We start from the raw sequence: 22,108 nt of genomic DNA on the forward strand, positions 1-22,108 counted from the left end.
AACTTCCTGTGAGAGGAGCAGATCCACTGAACTCTCTGCTCTGGCTGTGTGATGCCCTCTTTTCAGCTTCTTATTGGAATATTTTGCTTCCTCCTAAGTTCATGTACTTGGAACACAGGTTTTCTCCACATTTGCGCGAGGTGTCGTCAGGGGTTTTTATCAACACCCTTGGTAGTCATTTTCTGGTCAACCTGATGCAGTGAGGTTTGCGCTCCAGTCCCTAATCTTTGGGGAGCACTGGCATTCTTTGAGTATGTCATCTTTTTTATTTTTTTTTTAGAATAAGTGTCTAATCGTTTTTAATTTTTTTTATATTTTTATATATTTTTTACATCATTGTTCATTTTAATTTTTTTCTTTATTTTTTACATCATTTTTCAATTTTAAACAATATTTGCTTCCCCCCCACCCTCAGGTGTAGTCCCCACAGAATTTCCTTCAGCAGTGCACCCGTGCACCATCACCACAGTCCCCTGTGCTCCTCCTTCCCTCCCTCGATCCCTCTCCCTCCTCCTCCCCTGCAGAATGTTTCTGATTTATAATTGTCTGTTTGTTTTGTTGTGTTTTATATTGTTATTATTTTTTTCCCCGATGTCTTATTTGGTTCCCCTATATTCCTCCTACAAGTGAAGCCATCTGATATTTTCCTTTTTCCTTCTGATTTATTTCACTGAGCATAATTCCTTCTGACTTCATCCATGTTGCTGCGAATGGCATGCGTTTATCTTTTTTGATTGCTGACTAGTATTCCATTGTGTATATATGCCACAACTTCTTGATCAAGTCATCTGTTTTTGGGCATTTGGGTTGTTTCCAGGTTTTACCTATTGTAAATAGTGCTGTAGTAAACATAAGGGTATAGATATTTTTTTTAATCAATGTTTTTGTGTCATTTGAGTAGATCCCTAGGAGTGGAATTGCTGGATCATATGGTAGCTCCATTTTTAGTAGGCTGAGGAACCTCCAGACAGCTTTCCATAGCAGTTGGACCAGTTTGCACTCCCACCAGCAATGTAGGAGAGTTCCTTTTTCACCACATCCTTGTCATAGTATGTTATCTTTTTTTTTAAGATTTATTTATTTATGCATACAAGAAGTAGGGTACAGGTCAGAGGTGCAGGGTGTGAGAGGATTCACCAGAGACAGAGTGGGGAACAGAAGAGGCAGACTGACTGAAATACACTGCTGAGGGGAGCAGCGGGCAAGACAGGAGAGGTCTGCTGTGCCATGTGAGTAGCTCCCTGGCCAAGGATTGAACTTGTGCTACAGCACTGCAGGGACTGCAGATAGCTTCACAGTGCTGTGCTTAACCCCTTGCACCACCAGGGAGGCCCTGTCTTTTTTTTTTTTTTTTTTTTTTAATAGACTCTTTTTTTTTTTTTAACAGCTTCTATTCTTTTTTTTTTTTTTTTTTTAAGATTTTATTTATTTATTTATACAAGTACTGGGTACAGTCAGAAGCGCGGGAGGGTGAGAGAATTCACCAGAGCCAGAGCGGGGAGCAGAGCAGGCAGAAGGACCGAAGTACACTGCTGAGGGGAGCAGCGGGCGGCAGGAGAGGTCTGCGCGCCATGTGGGACCCTCCTCCAGTGACCGGGGAGCAGCCGGGGATCGAACTGGCGCTGCAGAGGCTGCGGGCAGCTTCGCAACCCAGCGCTCAACCGCTGCGCCACCGGGGAGGCCCAGGCCCTGTCTTTTGATTCAGATTTAGTTTAAGGTTTTCTACTCTAAGTGGCATATCTAAGCCAAGTGACTTGACCTGCTTCATTAGTAAAATAAGGGGTAATGCCAGGTTGTTGTCATGATTAAATGAGTCTGGGAACATCTAGAGAGAAGAACGGGTACAGTAGAATTCTGAACGTGTCCTGAAACCTTCAGGCCCTGCAGTTTCTAGATGAAGGCTTCCACTTGCTGAGATGGAAGAGTAACTGGGTGTCCTGGGGCCTCAACAGCTGCTTGGGGACATTCTACATGGTCTTAAGTTGTTGCCTGGCTGTGGCTTCGGTTTTCTCAGTTGTAAAAGAGCAACACAATTGTAAGGTGATGATGATGAGAATGTTTTGAGGCTTCTGGGAGAAGTCTACTCACGGCGCCTAGCCTGTGGAAAGGGCATCGTTAACTCTGGGCAAGCGGGAGGACGTAACAGCACTTCTTCCTCTTTTGCAGAAGCACCGTCCTGTGTGTCTCTCGGAAGCACATCCCTGAGCAGCCCCTCCATCCACTGCCCCTCTGCTGCTGTCTGCATTGGCATCCTGCCAGGCTTGGGCGCCTACTCTGGGAGCAGCGACTCCGAGTCCAGCTCGGACAGTGAAGGCACCATCAACGCCACTGGCAAGATTGTTTCCTCTATCTTCCGAACCAACACCTTCCTCGAGGCCCCCTAGCTCCTGTGTCCTTTCCTGGGAACGCCTCCCCGAGAGTAGACCGGACAGTACATTCTGCCTCCAGGCAGTATTTCCCTCAGAAAACTACTTTGCCTGCTTTCTGTGCACACCGTGACATTTTTAACCTCATCTAAAAATGTGCCAGGATCCACTTGTGGCCGACTTGTACTTGGTTTTTCTTTCCACTCCTGTGCAGCTGCCCAGCCCCTCCTGCTGCCTCTTTCCTCACTGATGTGGTGGGGTGGGGGCTGGGGCCCCGCAGAAATCCACTGAACATGCCCTGGGAAGATAGGCACCAGCTGGCTTGAAGAGGGTTTGGGTTAGGTGGCTTCTTGTCTGGATTTTTTGTTTTTTCCTTGCTCTACAGCAAAAAGGAGCAAGAACAGATATTGCATTGGTATCCTTTATTTAGTTAGACTGCATTGTGAGGCATGTGGGGGACAAGAACTGATCCAGCTGATGAAATGGAGTGTCCCCTGGAACTAACCCATTCTTGATGTTGTGTGACTAAGTAAAGATTATAACCTGTACCTGCAAGGGGTGTCACTTAACACTCATCATTCCTTGTCAAGTTCTCTTAATCTTTGCCATCCCTCTTCCCTCCCTCCAATCCCATTTAAGACTCTAAACCTTAGAGAAACATAGGCCCTGGTATGTCCCTGTGGCCAGAACGCAGATGTGCTGCTAGGTGTGTGGATGAGATAACTTGGTTCCTGGAGGCCTGGAGTTGCACCCCAGTGGGGTCCATCTGTGTGGCCTGCCCATCCTCTGCTGTCTTGGCCAGGAGACATCGACAGTTGTGGATTCTAACAACAGAAGTTATTTCCAGCCTAAAGGGGCTGCCCTGGTCCTTTCCTCTGCTTCTATCCCCTGCCCTACTGCTCTCTCCCCTTCTCACACAGAGCAGCTAGCTCGAGGCTGTGAGCAGCCAAGACCTGGCAGCTCTGCTCCCCCTCTTTGTCCCGTAAAGGGAGACGGGAAGACAGACACGATGTGGTGGCCTCAAGGACAGAGGTTGGCATTTTAAGAAAATAGTCCGTGTGCTCCCCTGCTTTAGGAGAATGAGGCTATACGGTTCTTTCTTACCTTGGTTCCTACGTCAATTGTTTCTCCTTCCTTGGGTGTGAGACAGAGAGAGACATGTACAGAATGTGTTGACACTGCGATGCTGGCAGGCAGAGGCGCTGCTCGGTTTTAACGTGGGCAGAGAGGCCCCTGGATCTCATCCAGCCCACTCCTTTCCCCCTTCCCATGCAGTGACACTGGTGCCCGTTGGCAGATGGTGACTTCCCGTCACCCATAACTGATGCCTTGTGGATTCTTCCTCCTTTTCAGAACTGCTCTGTGCTAATTGTTCCTGACTGTCAGTACAGGCGCGTCAGCCCCATCCTAACAAGCAAGACGTTAGGTAAAACTGTGTAGGCACCTTCTGCCTCTCTGCTTCATTGTTCCTGCGATCGGGCTGTCATTATTACAGCACGTACCCAGCGCAACCTCTTATCACTTCAGGCATCAAATCCACCGTCGTTTTGTGGTTTGACTTTTAAGAGGTCGTTTCTCCACCTGTGGCTTCTGTTGATGTTGGGAGAAGTTGACAAAGGGTTGCAGGGATTAAAAACATACATTAACTTGAAAGCTATAAGCCTGTTGGAGAACAAGAGCTTTTCCTATGCTGAATCTTGTGCTCCCAACTCCCTCCCCGTCCACCCTAACATTAACAGCTTGATTATGCTAAGAAGGTAGAGACTATAAAGACTGAGATTTCTGCTCTTCATGTGTTGGGAGAACCTGGGAGTTGCTGGTGATCATTTCATTGTATTCTGTTGTCCCCATTAATGCAGGGCCCTGTTGCTGAGATGCTGGGTCTGTGAAGCCATGGAGAACAAAGCAGGGTCTGGTCTGCTGAGTGGAGAAAGCAGCCTTGAAAAGCATTCAGTGTACACCATGTAGTTCAAACCCAAAGGAGAATAGAAAGACAGGGACAGAAGGAAACACTGCTTTAAACCATAAGATGTGGCTTTCCTGCATTAATAATAGTGGGACTTTATCACTAAGGAATTGGAGATAGAGCAAAGTCTGGTGTAGGGTTTCTTCAGTCTTGCTTACATTGTTCTGAGTGGTGCATTCCACAACTTAAACCATGCGAGAGAGGAAGCTTATTGGTGAGAAACCCCGTAGCCTAGCTGGGGTCACACCCTGCCTTCCCTGCCACTTCTTGCCATTCACCTGTGTTGTGCAGCTCTCCCAGGCCGGGTAGGTTCATTGTTGATTCAGGCATGTGGAAAGATAATTTTGGAGCCTTTGGTATCTCTAACATGCCTTTAATGCTGAATCAAGGGACCAGACACACAGACCAGCAGACAGCAGCTGAGCCTTCTAGTCCCCACGACTCTCCCTTACACCCATGCTTCTCCAGGTGTCCATTTTTACATATGCTTCTTGGCCCAGGTGTCTGATATCATAGGTGCTCATGCCCCGTGCTCTTGCTCCCAGGTGCCTTTTGCAATAAAATGTTATCTCTCATGTGGGTAATGAAACCTGGGACAAAAGCAGTGCAGGTGGCGGCCATAGAGGCTAGGGAGGTGGGGGAGGCCTCCAAAAAAAAAAAAAAAGCCTGAGTACCCCATGTTCCTTACAGTCTGCCTTGGCTCTGTCACCCACCTAGGTGGGGAGAAAAGGAACATGAAATTCAAAGCGTCTGTTCTTCCATCTGTGAAAAGCAGGGAGGCCAAGGGTGCTGGGCCTGGAAAGGTGACCAGCAGCCTGTTTCACATGCCTTCCCTGCTCCTGAATCCCGGAAGAGAGAAGGCTGGCCTCCCAAACCCAGCGGGGGCTTCTGCTTTTCCAGGACCTACAACTAGGCCCTTGTGTTCTCACTCTCCACCTCATGGCTTCTTCCTTTCTAGCTACCTCCTTTCTACCCAGAGAGCAACCTTATTCCCCTGTGGCACCCCCACTGCTTCTGCTCCCGCAGGTGCCCACCTTCCGGGCCACAATGGTCATGAGGTTAGAACCAGATGCGCTGACTAGCTGGGGCACTTGGGCAAGGTCCTTAACTTCTCTGGGCCCGTCTCTCCTTGGTAAATGGCCATAGGGACACTAGCTCCCTGGGGAAGGTGAGTGAGGCTCCACATGTGGCGTGGTATCTGGCACACAGTGCCCAGGGAGAGGCAGCCACCATTAGTGCTATCACGTGGGCCTCCCCCAGCATCAGGGTGCTGTGTCCTGAGCTTCTATGAGTGGTGACTTGTGGCAGGATTTTCCATCCTACCCGCATTCCTCACTTGCAACTAGAACACTGACATGAAGGGTCAGATGTGGTCGTCAGAGCCCCAACCACCAGCTTCTGCTGCATGCTTCTCTCATAGCTAAATGTCAGCTGCTTGGCACACCCGCTTCCTTGGCTCGGGCGCCCTACCCGTGGGTATGCAGCTCAGCTGTTGTCTTAAGCCCCTCCAAAAAACAGGAGAACTCGGTGGCTTTGCACTGGGGTATTTTCTTGATCTCCTGGCATTCCTGGCCCACTTGTGCACGACAGTTTGGAATGTGGGTCCTGCTTGGAGGAGGCTAGCATTTTGCTCCCTTACAGTTTAGGGAGCGAGGGAGCATCCCAGCAAAGACAGGCAGAACATGGCCCCAGCTTCAGAGCTTCACTGAACTGGATGGCAGAACCTGGGCAATGCCCACCCCCAATGCCAGGCTGCCGGCTGGCTCCCCTTACTGTTCAGTAATGGCCAAGCACATCATCCCTGGCGTCTGCTGCATCAGGCATTCAGTGGATGCTGAGAACCTGCTCTGTTTGGACCAGGCACTGCTTGCAACAGCTGCAGACTGTTTTATGGACTTCAGTACCTTTTATCCTGAAAAAAAAAAAAAGCCCCGTGAAGCAATCCCTTTGCATATTTTTTTAGAGGACACCAAATTCCGTAGCGGGGTAATTGATGACTTGCCTGGGTTTGCTGAGTTATGTGATGCAACCAAAATTTTAATTTGAGCCTTTAAGTCCGTTTTTCTGCAATGAAATTTATTTTTTAATATTTATTCTTTTAAAGATTTTTTAAAAGATTTATTAATTTTTATACAAGAATTGGGGTACAGGCCAGATATGAGAGGATTCACCAGAGAGCGCGGGGAACAGAACAGGCAGACAGACTGAAGCACACTGCTGAGGGGAGCAGCGGGTGAAACAGGAAAGGTCTGTCCTGCCATGTGGGTTTCTTCCTGGCTGGCCGGGAATTGAACTCGTGCTACAGTGGCTGCGGATTGCTTCATGGGTTGCATCTTAACCCCTGTGCTACCAGGGAGGCCCGATTTATTTTTTATTTATACAAAAGCTGGGGTACAGGCTAGAGGTGCGGGAGGGTGAGAGAGTTTACTGGACACAGAGCAGGGAGCAGAACAGGCAGATGGACTGAAAGCACTGCTGAGGGGAGTAGCGGGCGTGACAGGAGAGGTCTGCTGCACCATGTGGGACTCTCCCTGGCCAGCAGGGAATTGAACCCTCGCTGCAGAGGCTGTGGACAGCTTCATAGCGCTATGCCACCGAGGAGGCCCTCTGCAGTGAAATTTAAACAAGTGTCAGTGCCCAAGCTTCCATGGAGGGGTTCAAGGGTGAGTCTTTCTAGTCAGATGTTCAAGCTTACTTTCCAGCCTGTTCTTTATGTGTCCGAACCAAGTGTAAGCACAAGGCTTGGCTGTTCAGTTTTTATTGATATATAATTAAAGGGCTGGGCCTGAACCAAAAGCAGCCAGATGTACCAGTGCTGGAATTGGCTCCCACGCTGGCTGCTGGGATTCCCCAAAGGTCCTTGGGGGAAATCAGGGCTCCTTGCTGTTCTGCAGCCCTCTGAGAAGTGAAGGTGTCCCTACAGGAGTCTCAGCTGACTCCTGGAGGCCACAGCATCAGCAGAAGCATTAGAAGCTTTGGATGAAGGTACCCCCACACTGGCTCCCATCAGATAATAGTGGTCCCCCAGTTTACCAGGCACCTGGAGGTAGGAACGCTGGCCGAGCCTCCTGGGATAGTAGGTCAAGGTAACCAACTTCCCAGTTTCACTGGAGAGGAAGGAAAATTCACCGTCAACTTTAGGAGATGCCTTTGCGGGGGGAGGAAGACGTGCAGTTCACGGCACAAGTGTGGGCTCAGGGGTGGCCAGTTCCAGTTGTAAGTTCTGACTCTGCCTCTGATAGATTCCATTAGCTTCTCTGCTTGTTTCCTCATCTGGGATGGTCACAGGCAGTGGAAGAGTTCACCAGGATGAGGCCTTAAAACCCTCATCATGGGGCTGGGAACACAGTGCTGGGGGTGAGCAGGAGAGAGGACGATGTACATCATTGAGGGGGGAAGTGGGAGCATGGTTAGGGGCTCAGAAGGGGTCCTTGGCTCATTTCATGAAGTTGGGCCTGAGTCTACCAGGGGCATGCGGCAGAGACACGGCTGCTATCGGCAGGGACAGCAGCACCTGTTTAGCATCCTAAGGCCAAACACTACAGAGCATGGAGTACCCGATGGCCGGGGGGGACCCCAAGAGGGGGAAAATGGGTAGCAGCAACTGCTGTGTGTGTGTGGGTTATTGGGAGGTGGTGGTGAACGTAGGACAGAGTGGATGGAGAGGAAGAAGTGGGGGCACCATGTGATGTTGGCCAGCATGTGGGGACTCCCAGAAACACTGGTGATGGGCTTTATAGGGCTTCGTATGCCCTACATTGTAGGGGGGGACCTAGACATTCCCTTTACCCCAGAATCTGTTGAGTGCTGCCAATGTGCCACTTTCTGTGCCAGGACAGTGTTACTGTTCAGGTGGAATGTGTGTCCCCCATGTGGACGGGGTTCGGCCGACTTCACAGGCTGCCCCAGGACAGGGGTATCGCTTCCCAGGTCCGTGAGCCATTTGGGTCCTGGCTGAAGAAGGAGTCGACACAGGGACATCTGAACCTCCTTTAATACCCTGAGTATAACAAGTCACACACAACCACAGTGTAAAAGAACAGCAGGAATCAGGCACAGGCCACGACACGAGCGATGCCCCGGACACGGTCCTCTCCGAGTGCAGCCAGTCACTGGGCAAAAAGCCAGTTATGATTATAAAAATTTTATTCTCTTTAATAACAATAATAATTCCACTAAAATTATACAAAGTACATTCAATACTTAAGAGTGGCAAGGGTAGGGAGAGGAGGAGAGGAAGCCAGTTTGGCCTGGAAGCATCATCTGTTGACTCCAACAAAGGCAGCCCAGCTGGGCTGGGGGAAGCTGGGGGCGGAGGTCCAGTTGTAAAAAATAAAAACGTGGATCAGTTAAAAAAAAAGGCCACCCACGAGGAAGCAGGGTGAGCGTGCACGTTCCTGGGGGAGGCGGGGGACCCAGCCGGCATGCTGCTGCTGGGCACGGGCTGGCACTCAGGCGGGCTCCTCCGAGTTGGTGGGGGGCAGGTTTTTATGCTTGAAATACTGCACGACTTGTTGGGGCAGCTCCGCCAGCACAGCTTTGGCCAAGGTCTCTTTTGCTGCCTGAGGGTTGAGGGGGAGAAAAGGTGGCAGGACAGGATTACTGACGGGAACATCGGCTGTGAGGCCGCCATGCCTCACCGTGCTCCGGAATTGTCCCCTGAGGATGCCAGGGCTGTCAGCGGGGAGCATCCCTCATCCCCACCCAGGCCTGGAATCCCACCACTAGCAATGCCTCCCTGGGGGGGCTGGGGGTGTGGATATTTCTGCCCATGGGCACTTGGAGCTGCCTCTGAATGACAGTTTAGGATGGATGTGTCTGTGGGAGGCTTTGTGGGACCGTGAGCCTCCTCTCTGGCAAACATTTCCTGAGCACTTCCTTGGCCCCTTATCCACAGCTGTTCACTGCTAAAGGCGCAGCCACAGGCCAGGCACAGGGAGGTGCTGTCAATGTCGTGGGCATGAATGGGTGGCACTGCCCAGCATTTGTCATGCGGGAGCTAATGCTCCAGAGGAAGGCATCCAACCATCTCGAACCCGGAGGCTCCTGGGCAGAGATGTGAGGGACACGCAGCACAACTCAGAGTGGGCTGTTCTCACCGGCCCCCAAGGATCTGAGCCACAGTAGCAGAGAAGCACCTGCAGCTGAGGGAACTGAGAGGTCAGGGACTTACCCAAGGCCACACAGTGTGCCTCTCGTCAGATAAGTCAGGACTGAACTGGTAATACAGGGGTGGCATCTGAGAGACTAGGCTCCCTCAGGCTCCTCGTGGGCCCAGCTGCCAGGGTAGTGACCTGGAAGCCAACTGTAGCCCCTCTGTGGGCAGACCTGTATTCACCTCAAATAGGACCAGAGCCACATCCAGGAATAAGGCAGGGGCTACCGGTCTCCTTAAAGAGAAGAGACCATCCTAAAATGGGCTTCGTTTTCCACGTGAGGCTGGGTGCGGGGTGATTACCAGGAAAGCCTCTCATTGCTAGGTTTTTGCTCCTGTCTCGCAGTCTGCCTGGAGTGCTGTGCCTGGCATGGGTAACCTGACCTTCCCTGAGCCCCAGCTCACGGGCCCCACGCCCCTGTGAGCCATTAGCTTGATCCCTCACACCGTCATGGCCTCATCTGGGGCAGCCTGGCATGGTGCTGAGCACACAGTAGGTCCTCAGGAAATATGTGGTCAACGGAGCTGGGGATTAGACAGGCAAGAATGTCATCCCTGATTAGTAACTATGGTTGCTGGGATCCCGTAACCACCCCTCCCCAGTCCGGGATCCACACTCACGTTGCGAAACTCTCTAAAGGGCACAAACTGCACAATGTCGCGGGCTGCCTCCTCCCCCGTGTGGGAGCGCAGCGTGCGGCTATCCCCGTCCAGGAATTCCATGGCGGCGAAGTCAGCGTTGCCCACGCCCACGATGATGATGGACATGGGCAGCTTGGAAGCCTGCACCACTGCGTGCCGCGTCTCCTCCATGTCGCTGATGACGCCGTCAGTGATGATGAGGAGGATGAAGTACTGCTGCGGGGAGCGGGGGCAGCCGGGCACTCAGCAGGACGCTGAGGCCTGTTGCCCACCCCCCAAATCTTCAGACTCTAGGAAGGAAGGTGTCGCTCCCTTCCCAGGTGCGGTAAAATTCCCACCGCTCCCTAAGCGCCCGACCCCAGCCTCTGTCTAACGTCTGACCAGGTCACTGCCCCAAGTCCCAAGGGTATGTCGGGTCACGCTGGAGACACAGCGGGAAGGCCTCAGTGGGAAGAGCACTCGTTTTCAGTGGTCTGTCAATTGCACAAACTGTCCCTGGAGGACATCTGGGATGGTGTGAGTGTGTCTTGAAAGCCTCCGCCATGTGCTAACCTTGCTTATTAACAGAGAGCCAAGGCAGGAAGCTCAGCACTTCAGGGGGCAAGAGTCTGGCTAGACTTTAATGCCACTGTACAGTTTGTTATATTTACTTTTATGGCAAGTGATAACTGACTTTTTCTCTTACAATGAGTTGTAAAGTCTAAATTTTTTTTTTTATTTTTTTTTTTTTATAGAGGCATATTTTATTTATTTGTTTGTTTGTTTGTTTGTTTTGTTTATACAAGCACTGGGTACAGTCAGAAGCGCGGGAGGGTGAGAGAATTCACCAGAGCCAGAGCGGGGAGCAGAGCAGGCAGAAGGACCGAAGTACACTGCTGAGGGGAGCAGCGGGCGGCAGGAGAGGTCTGCGCACCATGTGGGACCCTCCTCTGGTGGCCGGGGAGCAGCCGGGGATCGAACTGGTGCTGCAGAGGCTGCGGGCAGCTTTGCAACCCAGCGCTCAACCGCTGCGCCACCGGGGAGGCCCTGAGTTGTAAAGTCTATACAATTTTTTAAGTAAAAAAAAAAAAAAACCTGAATAATCTGTGGGTGATCTGTGACTAGAGCACAAACTGCAAAGGTGAGGTGCGTGAATAAAGTTCAGGAGGGGCTCACTGGATGGACCCAGGGGACAAAGCCCTGGGAATCCTCAGTTTCTTTTTTAAAGATTTAAAAAAATTTTTTTTAAATTTTGCTTAGAAAAACGGGTGCAGACCAGAGATGCAGGGGTTTGGGGGAGTGAGAGGATTCACGAGAGACGGAGTGGGCAGCAGAATAGGTGGATCTACTGAAATCCACTGCTGAGGGGAGCATCAGGTAAGACAGGAGAGGTCTTCTGCGCCATGTGGGTCAGCTCCCTGGCCAGGGATCAGGGGATCGAACTCAGGGGTAGAAGTGATAGCACTGAGACTTAACCCCTAGGCCACCAGGGAGCCCCCAGGAAGCCTCAGTTTCAATTAGGCCTGGTTCTTAGCATCCTCTGGCCTCTTTTGGGGAACTCAGTTCCCCAACCTATAAATACAGAAAATCCCTGTGGTCCTAATATTCTGTTTGGGCTTTTTGCCTTCAAGTTTAACCCTTTTGATTCTTGGGAGAGGAGTCTGGGGGTCTGGACTTGTTGAGGAGCTGGGGATTAGACAGGCAAGAAGAGGAGCTAAGGAGGACAGGACCACATCAGAGCCTAGGTTAGCACCGGGTCACCTTCGCTTTCAGCCAAGCTGTCTGCTCCCCAGGCAACTTACAGAGGTTACAAATTCAACCCTTTGGGATACATTTCTCTCCTGCCAGTTCCCCAAGAAAACTGTAGGAGAGAGTGGGGTGAGCCACATGGAGACACAGACCCCACAAACCTAGCCCCCAGCTCCGGGCGGCTATAGTCCAGGGCTGTGCTGTGTCTTTAAGAGAGCAGTTCCTTGGCTGGGGATACCTGTTGCTATGGAGATGGCAGCCTGAATCCCTGTAGTGAAGGGCTGCTGCTGCCAGCCCCCCATCCTGGGGTTGGGGGGAGCCTCATAAACCCATCCAGATCCTATGTCCCTAGAGCCCACCATCATTCTAACACCCCTTCCCAGCATGGCCCTCTAATAGCCTGCCCCCCACCCCAGACATAGTCCTAGGCAATATTTCAGGGGTTCCTAAATAGAAGGAGGGATGGAAAGAAAGGAATGCCTGGCCTTGGTCCCCAGGCCCCCCTGCTCAGTTGGGGAACTGGTCTCTGGGCCACTTCCAGCTCAGACCTCATCTTCCTCCTGCCTCCCATGTGTCCTCTGACCTGGCCCCCCACCCCCAGTCAGCCACATGGCTACATGAGAAGACGGAGAGCATGCAGCTGGGGGTCCCTTAAACCTTGGACCCTGCTTCCTCAGGGAGGTGGGTGCAGACAGGGCCTGTGTTCCTGCAGGGTTGTGGGCACCAGCCAGCAGGATGAGCAAGTCCCTACTGTAGTGGCCCCAACACCACCGCCCCCACCCCCACCCCATACCCTCACACAGTCCTGTTTGGGACTGAAAGGGGTTTCAATGCTTTGCTCGGGGTCTCACAGCCAGGAGCTGACATAGCCTAAGTCACACCCCTAGCCTGGTTGACTCCAGAGATGGGGCTCCCACTTGGTGACTTCGGTCGTGGTGCCTGGCAGAGAGATGCTTTTTGTACCCTCTCACCTGGCTCCTGGTGCAGGAAGGCCCAGCAGCCCAGGGCAGGGTCCAGAGCCAGCACTGGGCTTAACCCTCACTCTTGTGCACCAGCCTGCCACCCACGCACCTGGCCTGAGCTGCCCAGCTGGACCTAAGGCTCAGCAAACAAGTTCTGGGCTTCTCATCTCCCCTGAGCAGAGCTGAGGGTGTCCAGGAGCCTCTAAGGTCTACTATCAGCCCTAAGACAAATCAGAGGGGGCTCTGCTGTCCCAGTTTGTGTGACCCCAGGCTTCCCACCTCTGCACCTTTCTGGGGCTACTTCCTCCTGCCTGGCTTCCTTTCCAGCCACAGTTCCATCTGAGGGACTACTTCTCCATCCTGAGCAGACATGAAGGCTCTCCTAGCCCTGCATTCTGCATCCACTACCAGCACTCACCCCTCGGGGAAGAAGCCCATAGACACTCCTCTCCCCTGCACCTTAGCGCTCCTCAGGGCTCCCCTCACATATTCTGGCATCTCCTGGGTTTGGCATCCTGCCCGCGCTCCAGAACGCTGGCCAGTCACAGTCAGGCAGAACCAAAACCCACCCAAACTCCCAGCCTATTCAAGGATCATCTTTTGCCTTTACCCAGATAGTCTTCGGGCTTCTAGGTCTGTAAATAGCTACTTCCCTTACTGCATTTAACATGTGATTTGATTTATAAGAAATTGACTTGCCAATAGCAGTTCCAGACAGGATCCAGGGAAGCTGCGCTTATTCCCTGCTGATTTTTGAGAGGCTGGCTCCCCAGGGGGTTGGTAGGGGGAAGTTTCCAGGGTCCTGCTTCCCAGCAACCTTCCACCAGGACACCAGATGCCTCAATGGACAAGCAGGAATGGGACACAGCCAGCAAGGCCCAGGGCTTATGGGCCAGCACAGAGGGAAGAATGAAGGCCCAGTGATGGGAGTCACCTGGCCCCGCCTGAACCTGCTTTTACCTTCCAGTGGCTCCCCAGTGGATTTTCAAGAGAAAATCCAGATTCTCACTGGTGCCCCAGGCCTCTGTGGGTGCTGACCTTCCCATCATCATCCCCCTTCGCCCCTCTCACATCACACTCCTTTCACACCCCATGGCTTTAATGTGCCCTTCCCTCTGCCACAGACGACAGACACACATGCATGGGCACACACCCTTCATGAGGCGAACTCTTAAGCGTCCTTAAAGTCTCGGCTTGGACATTACTTTTCCAGAAGGCTCTCCTGACCACCTTCATGATCCTGTACTTCCTTCACCGTGAGTTCCACCATCCAAGCTGCTGCTTGCTGGCCTGGCTCCCCACTACACTAAGCTCTGGGAGGCAGAGGCCACATCTCCTGCATCGTGTGTGTGTGTGTGTGTGTGTGTGTGTGTATGTGTGAGAGAGAGAGAGATCAGGAGAGTGTGGGCCTGACTGCAGATGCTTCCCGCCACCTGCTCTCCATTTCCTGTCCGTGGGTGGGTGTACATGCTTGTGCTTATGTCTGGGGCCAGGGAGGGTGAAGTCACATCATGTATTTCTCAAAAAGCAGCTGTACAAAAAGCATCAGAAAATTCACAAATTACTTCCTTTGCCTTGGGCCTAAATGTGCTCAGCACCAAATGCTGGCCCAAGAGGGGTCCCCAGATAATTCATTTGCTCCATTCATTGGGCACTTGTGGTGTGCCAGGTGCTGAGCGAAGCAATTTACACACTGATCTGGCTGAATCCTCACAATGCCTCTGTCAGGCAGGTGCTGCTTCCAATAGCCTCGTTGGACCAGTGAGGAAATCGAGGTGCAGCGAGCTCAAGCAACCTGCTTCAGATCAGAGTGCCAGGAAGTGGGGGAGTAGAAGTCTGAACCAGGTTGATGGGCCTGCAGAGCTTGGGGCTGAACCATCGCGAGCCCTGCATCCCTCTCTCAGTGCACATGGGGCAAAAGCAGGTGGTGCGGAGGTGTCTGTGTCTGCTCTTGGACACACGGCCGGAGGAGCCAAAAGAGACCCCCTAGCCCCGCTCCTGTAGCCCAGGTCAGCTGGAAGCCGGCCCAAGGTCACAGAGCTGGGGCGGGAGACCGCACTTCTCCAGGGGAGGGCTAGCGGGAGGCTGCCTCCGCGGGCTGGAAGAACCAGGTCATTGCAGACCAACCACATCCACCGGGCTGTGGAGAGGGTGAGGACCTTCGGGCTCAGGACTTGCTCAGAGAAGGGGCCAAGTTCTTCCCTGGCAGCCAGGGACATGGGGAGGTTCAATCGTTGTTCCCCAGAACACAAACACCCCTCCTGGCCTCCTGCAAGGCCCACCCCCCCCTCCAGATGTAGGATCCAGCAGGCATGGCCCTCTTCTTCAAAGAACCCTATTTCCATGGGCCTCCCCGGTGGCCCAGTGGGTTGAAGGCAGCTCTGTGAAGCTGTCCGCAGCCTCCGCAGCATGGGCTCGATTCCCGGCCGGCCAGGGAGATTCCCACGTGGGCGGCAGACCTCTCCTGCCTCGCCCGCTGCTCCCCTCAGCAGTGTCTTCTGTCCTTCTGCCTGTTCTGTTCCCTGCTCTGTCTCTGGTGAATCCTCTCACCCTCCGGTGCCCTCTGGCCTGTACCCCAGTTCTTGTATGAATAAAAAATAAATCTTTAAAAAAAGAAAGAACCCTATATCCTGCCCTGTTCTACCCCAGCCTGGGCAAGCACTGGGCTTCCCTGTTCTCCCTGCCGTGCTTGTCCCCTTAACCAAGAGGGCAGACCGTCCTTTCATCCCTTGAAAGCTGGCTCAGAAGGGGAAGAGGCTTGCAGAGAAGAGGGCCTGACTGGCCACTGGCATCCAACCAGGGCACTAGGGGAAGGGCCGCCTGACCCCTGCCCTCTCCACTGACCTAGCCCGCACCCCCAGGAATGAAAGAGAAAGGCCCTCCCAGCCTTTCCCAGCTTCTGTACCGTTCTGCTTACCCCAGACCCTCACCGTACCCAGGAGTTTACTGCTCTTATTTCATGAAGTTAATAGGCTCAAGGCAGGAAGGGGCTTGTCTCTGGCGCCTGAGTGCCCCGGGTGCCGCTGCCAGGGCAGGCCCAGAGCACAGCATGTCAAAGCAGAAACAAGAAACAACCAGGACCCCTGCAGGACCTCCCTCCTGCCTGTCCCAGGCCTCTGCAGTTCCCTCGGCCTGGGGGTGGGGGATGGGGAGTTGGGGTGGGAGTGCTGGAGGGGTCTTCCCAGAACCCACTGCAGGCTATACTTTTCCAGGCTTGGGTCTCTTTGGGTGCTGGGTGCATTAAGTGTGTTATCTCACTTGATCCTAACACCACCTCCTCAAGGCTGGTTCTATTAGTATCTCCATTGTACAAAGGAAGAAGGCAAGGCTCAAAGAGCTTAAAAGATTTACCCAGGACACTCTGTGAGGAAGAGGAGGGGCAGAATTCAAACTTGGCAACCTGACCCCAGGGACCCTCCCCACACTCTCTCTGTTGCCTTGAACAACTAGACCCTGTCCTGCTGCCCCGCCACCCCAAGCTGTCCCCTTCCTCTCTCATGCCCTCTCCCCTCCTATCTCTGCTGCCGCCTGCCACGTCCAGGTTGGTGGCCACCTCCTGGTGACCAGGTTGGTGACTCCCCCTTCTGATGGTCTCCGGCTGAGTGCCCCGCCCCCGCCCCCGCCCCGCTGGCTGAGCCACCTCCTCTGCCTCCTTGCACAGGCCACAGCAGAGGCTGATCTAAATCCCCCCACTCCCCAGCATAAGGAGCGCCCCCCACTGGCCAGCGGGGAGAACAGGATGACCACAGCCGGGATCAATGAGGAGAGCTGGGATGTGTGATGTTGCTGCCATCAGGGTCAAGAGGGAGTAAGCAGAGAAGGCGGGGTGCTAGATTCTGATGGGGGTGCCAAGGAAGGCCACTGGGAGGGGGCACTGGGACAAGGGGTGGAGCCAGCCACACACAACTGCCAGATGGAGGCCATGGCAGGGCAAAGGCTGTGTGTGGGGGGAGCGCAGTGTGTTTGAGGGGAATGTGGAACTTTGAATGGTCCTGGTGAAGGAGGGTGAGGGCACGGGGTGGGCAGGGCAGGGCAGGAGAGCAGGTTCCTAAGGAAGGGAGAGGCTGGGCCAGGCAGGGTCTGCTCCATGCCATTAAAAGGACCCTCCTGTCTGGAGAATGGAAGGCAGGGACAACAGCATGTGGGGCCGGCTGGGTGTCTGGTGAGGGGCAATGGTGGTTTGCAACGAAGTGGCAAATTTGAGATGCTGTTTTGGGAAGGACAGTCTAGAAGGGACGTTGGCACTTGTGCACTGACCTGCTCCTTCAAGAGGAGGAAGCTGGGGCCAGCCCCCCTTTCAGGGCTGATGGCTGATTCCCAGACTCAATGAGCCTGACCAGTGGCTCTGGTGGGACGGGGAGACACGACCACTGCATGATGCAGAGTGGATGGGGGGGTGTGGGGAGGGGCCTCTTGGTGACCTCAACACTGGCATTGGGCCTGGAGATGGGGGGCAGGAAGAAGACCATGGTTCAGATGCCTAGGATGGCCATATAGATCAGACACTACACAGCAGCATCAGGCCAGGCTGGAGCCTCGTTACTGAGCACTGAGCCAGGGCCAGACACCTCCGGTGGGAGGTGCAGCTGCTGTCACTGAAGCTAGGCCGCCCAGAGGGCCAGTTCAGGGCTGCCAGGGCCATTGTCTCCTGGTTCCCTTGTGACCTGGGAGTAACAGAACCTCTGTCTTGGGGAGGCACCTGACACCCATCATGGCCCAGTTTCCGACGAAGTATGAAGGGAAACGCAGCAGCTTTCTCAAGTCTGTGCTCCAGGCAGCCAGGACCCATTAAGCTAAGCTTAATCCAATTCCCTTACCATACTTGCAGGTAAACTGAGGAGGAGATAGCAGGGCCTCATCTAGGATTTTAGAGCAGGGAAGGCAGAAATATGCAGCCTGTGGGGATGGGCAGGAAGGTGAGACCTCAGCCAGACCCTCTCTCGTGACACACACCCGGTGCCAGGTCTACGCCACCCGCCCATGCCGGGCCGCCTACTCACTGTTGCCGTCTGCTGTTGCGTGGCCTGGGCTGCAAAGCGGGCCACGTGGTTGACGATGGGAGAGAAATTGGTGGGGCCGTAGAAGCGGATGTGTGGCAGGCAAGCTGTGTACGCCTGGGCGATGCCATCCACGCCTGCTCAGGGAGAAGACTCTGGGTCAGCCTGGGCTTCCTGGACCCTGCGCCCACCCTCATCCCAACTGCTAACCACACTGCTATTTCCTGCTCACCCAAATTCCCCTGCCATGGCCAGTGTGGCCCCATGAGACCAGAAGCCCCCAGAGGGCAGGGCCAGGGTGGAATAAAGCCAAGAGCCCTGAGTGTGGAGTCAGGCCTGAGTTTGAACGCTGCCCTCACCGGTTTGGGAGCTGGGCAAGCTGCTTAACCCTTCTGAGTCTGTTTCCTTATCTGCCAGGGGATGATCATCATCTGCGCTTGGAGGTCCACAGCCTCTTCCCAGGGAAAGGGCTTAGCAAAGCCAGCAATGACACTTTGGGGCAGTGGGAGGCCATCTGGAAGGCCATGCTGGTCACACTGTGGCTTCTGCACAGGCCTGGGGGAGAGGCAGAGATGCTCGCACATCCCTGCACACAGTAGGTGCTCTGTAAACAGCCACCACAGTGAGCCTAAGAATACCCCGCTGCCCTGTGGTCCTGTCTAGGCCTCTGGCTGGAATGAGGTTGACTGAGCTGAGAACTTGGACAAAACGTCTCTGGAGACCTACTCCACAGAGATCCCCAGCCCCCAGCCCCTGGCCACATTTCTAGCCGGCAGATGCCACAGCTTCCAAGTCCTAGCACTGTCCCCTACTTGGTGAGTTGATATATTTGCCTTCAAGTACAAGCTCAGTTCTAGGCATCCCCAGGGAAGCAGATGCTACAGCAAGATAAATCCTTGGCAAAAAGATCTCCTGTGGCGGGCACCACCCTCTTCCATGCCCATGTGAGCCTTTCTCCTGCTCCAGTGGGGTTTCATCTGACTTTGAGAAACCCTCTCAGGCCCAGGAGTGGGGGTGAGCTGACACCACACTCACTTACTGTCTCTTCTGCTCCCCTTGGGTGCCAAGGCTGGGTCTCTCAGTGAGGGCAGGAGGGAGGTGAGCAGGGCTGTAATTTGCCATCTTGCCTCCTCCTCGTCTACACCGGGCATCCTGTCGACTTCCCTCAGCTCTCACCTGCCCCCCCAGTGAAGTGAGCTAAGCAGCTCACACCACCCTGGGGCAGTTGAAGAGGCAAAGGCCCAGAGAGGTGCAGTGACCTCTCCAAGGTCACACAGCCAGAAAAGGGTGGCAGCTGGCCTTGAATCCAGAACTTTCAGACTCTAAACTTCAGCTCTTTCCCGTTGCCATTCTAAGCCAGTATGAGGGGAGGAGATGGCAGAAAGGGACAGAAATCTGTACTCTGCCCCTCTCTCCATCCAGGAGATGGCCAGGTGGGTAAACGCAAGGCAGGTATTGGTAGGCTCTCCACTCACCTGAGCAGAAGGGGTTGGTGGGGTTGAAGTTGATGGCAAACTCATGGGAGACCTGAAAATGCAGAGAAAATGCTGAGCTGCCAGCTCCCTGGCCCCAGATCCTGGGCCCAGACCTACCCCTCAGAGGACACCTGATCTCTACTGCCACCCCCACCCCAGCGGGCCCAGGTCAAGGCTATTGTTACCCCCACATCTGCCTTCCCCTCCACTGGTGGGTCCCCTCCATGCAGAGAGGTTCCCCCACCTCACTTCATAATGGGGAGAAGTGAGGCCCTTCCACACCACCCCAGCCTCTTCTGCTGCCTCTTCTGGGGCAGCAGGGCTGCCTGTGATGCCCCAGTAAGCAAGGCCCTGAGTGGGAGAGAGATGCCTCCGAGGGGAGAGGTTCAGGGGCACTTGGTACCCTTTCGTCACCAGCTGCCACTGGATAGGGTGTGGAGTCCCACATCTTCGGGCCCAGAAGGCTCTCCCCTCTTCACAATGAGCACGAGTGCTTGCAAGGGCGCCCCCCTTCTGCAAGGGAGTCACACTGGGGAAGAGCTGGACTAGGGAAGCAGGAAGCATAATGAGGCTGGACAGCAGGGGGACACAGAGGGCTGTGTGTTCCCCAATCCTGTTTCTCTGCTTCCAGGCGCAGCCACCACCCCCCTCAGTGGGTTGGCCCCACACACCCTGGGGTCCCGCTGGACCCACAGCAATCCTGGAGACACACAGGGGCCATTAACTAGACCTAAGTCAGGGCTGTGGGTGACACTTAGGGGGCTGCAGAGCCCAGGGAGGGGTACCTCCCTCCCTTCCCTCACCTGCAGCCTGTGGCCCAAATCCCCTTTCACCCCGTGCCACTCCCCAGCGTGCTGCAGGCCTCCTCTTGTTCTTCCTCACGATGACCCGATGGGGAAAGTTCTGTTATTAGCCCACTTTTCAGATGATGAAACAGACACAGAATGGACTAGAATGTTCCTATGGTCACACATTTTCTGAAAGGCAGAGCTGGGACTAGAACTAGGTCAGGCTGCCTCCTGAGCTCACCTTCCATGAACTCACTAACCTCAGAAGGTGATGAGGCTTGGTGAACACCCACCAGGGGAGAGCTTGAGCCTGGGGACAAGAAACCCCAGACCGACCCTTTGGCTCTGCGTCAGTGTGGGTTTTAGAAGGCTCTACGTGTCCCACATCCCCATTCTACAAACACAGCTCCCCCAGAAAGGACTTGTGCCTGGAGAGGGTCCTCACTTTTGACCTTGGGAGCCCTCCTGGGCTCAGGGAGGAGGGCTTAGCAGGCAGAGTTCACACAGCACTGACCTGCGCCTGGCACGCTGAGGAGAAGACCCCTCCCTGCTCTGGGCATTTCTGCTCCTGCTCCCTCAGCCCTAAGTGCCTGATGTCCCTCTTGGGCCCTGTCCCAGCCTAGGGGCCCTCTTCATCCAGTCCCAGTCTGGGCTCCAGGTGTGGGGGCCGGAGGTCCTCGTTGCCATGGAAACTTCATGATCCTCCAGAGAGATTAAGAGGGGGGCTAGGACAGAGGGGGCTGAGAGGAAAATGGTTGCCAGGGAAACAGGCCTCCCTTGGGCCAATGACTTTCTGCAAAATCAGATGTTAGATTTTAGAGACCAAGGGAGAAAAGCCCCTTCCTGATGGGGATGGGCGAACATTCCATCCTCTCGGCCATCCAACCTCTTCATCCCCACTGTCTTCCCCTCTTTCTCTGGGGGGAAGGTCTGGCCTGCTGGTCAGAGGGTGTGGTTGTGGGGGGTGTGTCTCCTACTCTAGCAGTTCCATTTCACAGGTGGAAACAGTGAGGTTCAGAGAGAGCCAGGGAATGCCCAGGTCACTTGGGGAGCCACAGAGCAGGACCAGATCCAGAGGACAAGTGTCCATGCTGCCCATGGTGCCCAGCCTCCCCCTCCATGCCCTGATTTGCCTGAGAAATGGCAGTAACTGGACAAGCTTCCTGGAGGTCACACCAAGCCCATTAGGGATGCTTGGGGAACGGCAGGCCACAAGTCTTTGTCCTGGGGTTCCCTGATGCCTTCTGACAATCAGTGGCCCTGAGCACCCCACCTGGCCAGGCCCATGGTCAATGAGTCCTTCTGATGCACTCCCTGTGGCCCCTGCAGAGGTGGGGAGGGAGCTGAAGGGGCCTCAGGGAAACTGTCCTATCTGAGCCTGTTTCCCCATCTGTAAAGGGAAGACTCATAAACTAGTTCCTCCCATCCCTGACTGGGCACAGGCCCTTCCTTCTGCCTGGTCTTGCTTTTCATCTGACTAACTCTGGCTCCTTTGGAGGGTCCAAGCCATCATGCCCTGAGTCCCTCAGGTAATGCCCGGTGCAGGGGTCCCTTCTGGACTCACTTGGAGCAGCCCCAGCGAGGAATTGGAAGTTCCTTTCAACTTCCCACTCTCGGAGAACCAGCTCCCCTGTCTGCTCAGGCTGCGGGGCCTCCAGTTCACTCTCCACAAACAAGCACTACACAGTGGTGTGCTCCAGGGGCCAGGACACAGCGAGAAGGCGGCCAGCACCCTCCCGGAGTGCGGAGTGCAGAGGGAGATGATAAATGAGCAAACCAACACAGACGGAAGTGACCAGAGTTCTGTGAGGAGACTGCCGTGGGGACTTCACGTGAGCCCTGCAGGGACAGGCTCCCAGAGGGAATGATCTCTCAGCTGAGACGTGGCACAGGAGTCAGTGAAAGGGAGCAACAGGTCAGGGGCAGGCCATGTGCAAAGGCCCTGAGGTGGAACCAATGAAAGAAGGTTCCCAAGGCAAGCTGGAATGAAAGGGAGAGGCCAGAAGGGGCCAGGTCTGGAAGTCTTCCC

General features: G+C 54.2%; 2 protein-coding genes across 7 annotated transcripts in view; one reads left to right on the top strand and one right to left on the bottom strand.

Annotated features, from left to right (window-relative positions):
• Positions 1-4,924, top strand: part of PSME3IP1 (proteasome activator subunit 3 interacting protein 1) — a 34,631-nt gene extending 29,707 nt beyond the window's left edge. For all 5 annotated transcript variants that reach the window (XM_037516388.2, XM_037516390.2, XM_037516386.2 and 2 more), the window contains exon 7: positions 2,167-4,924. In XM_037516388.2, the coding sequence (XP_037372285.1) occupies positions 2,167-2,384 (218 nt within the window). In that variant the 3' untranslated portion in view covers positions 2,385-4,924. The remainder of the gene's footprint in view (positions 1-2,166) is intronic.
• A 3,539-nt stretch (positions 4,925-8,463) lies between these two features.
• The window catches only part of CPNE2 (copine 2), a 42,194-nt gene continuing 28,549 nt past the window's right edge, over positions 8,464-22,108 (bottom strand). For both annotated transcript variants that reach the window (XM_037516393.1, XM_054697061.1), the window contains 4 exons: positions 19,292-19,343; positions 17,820-17,953; positions 10,109-10,345; positions 8,464-8,894 (listed from right to left, as the gene is read on the bottom strand). In XM_037516393.1, the coding sequence (XP_037372290.1) occupies positions 8,784-8,894; positions 10,109-10,345; positions 17,820-17,953; positions 19,292-19,343 (534 nt within the window). In that variant the 3' untranslated portion in view covers positions 8,464-8,783. The remainder of the gene's footprint in view (positions 8,895-10,108; positions 10,346-17,819; positions 17,954-19,291; positions 19,344-22,108) is intronic.

This window comes from Talpa occidentalis, unplaced genomic scaffold, assembly GCF_014898055.3.
Source record: "Talpa occidentalis isolate TD23 unplaced genomic scaffold, MPIMG_talOcc4v2.1 talOcc4.17, whole genome shotgun sequence".
NCBI classification, from domain to species: Eukaryota; Metazoa; Chordata; class Mammalia; order Eulipotyphla; family Talpidae; genus Talpa; species Talpa occidentalis.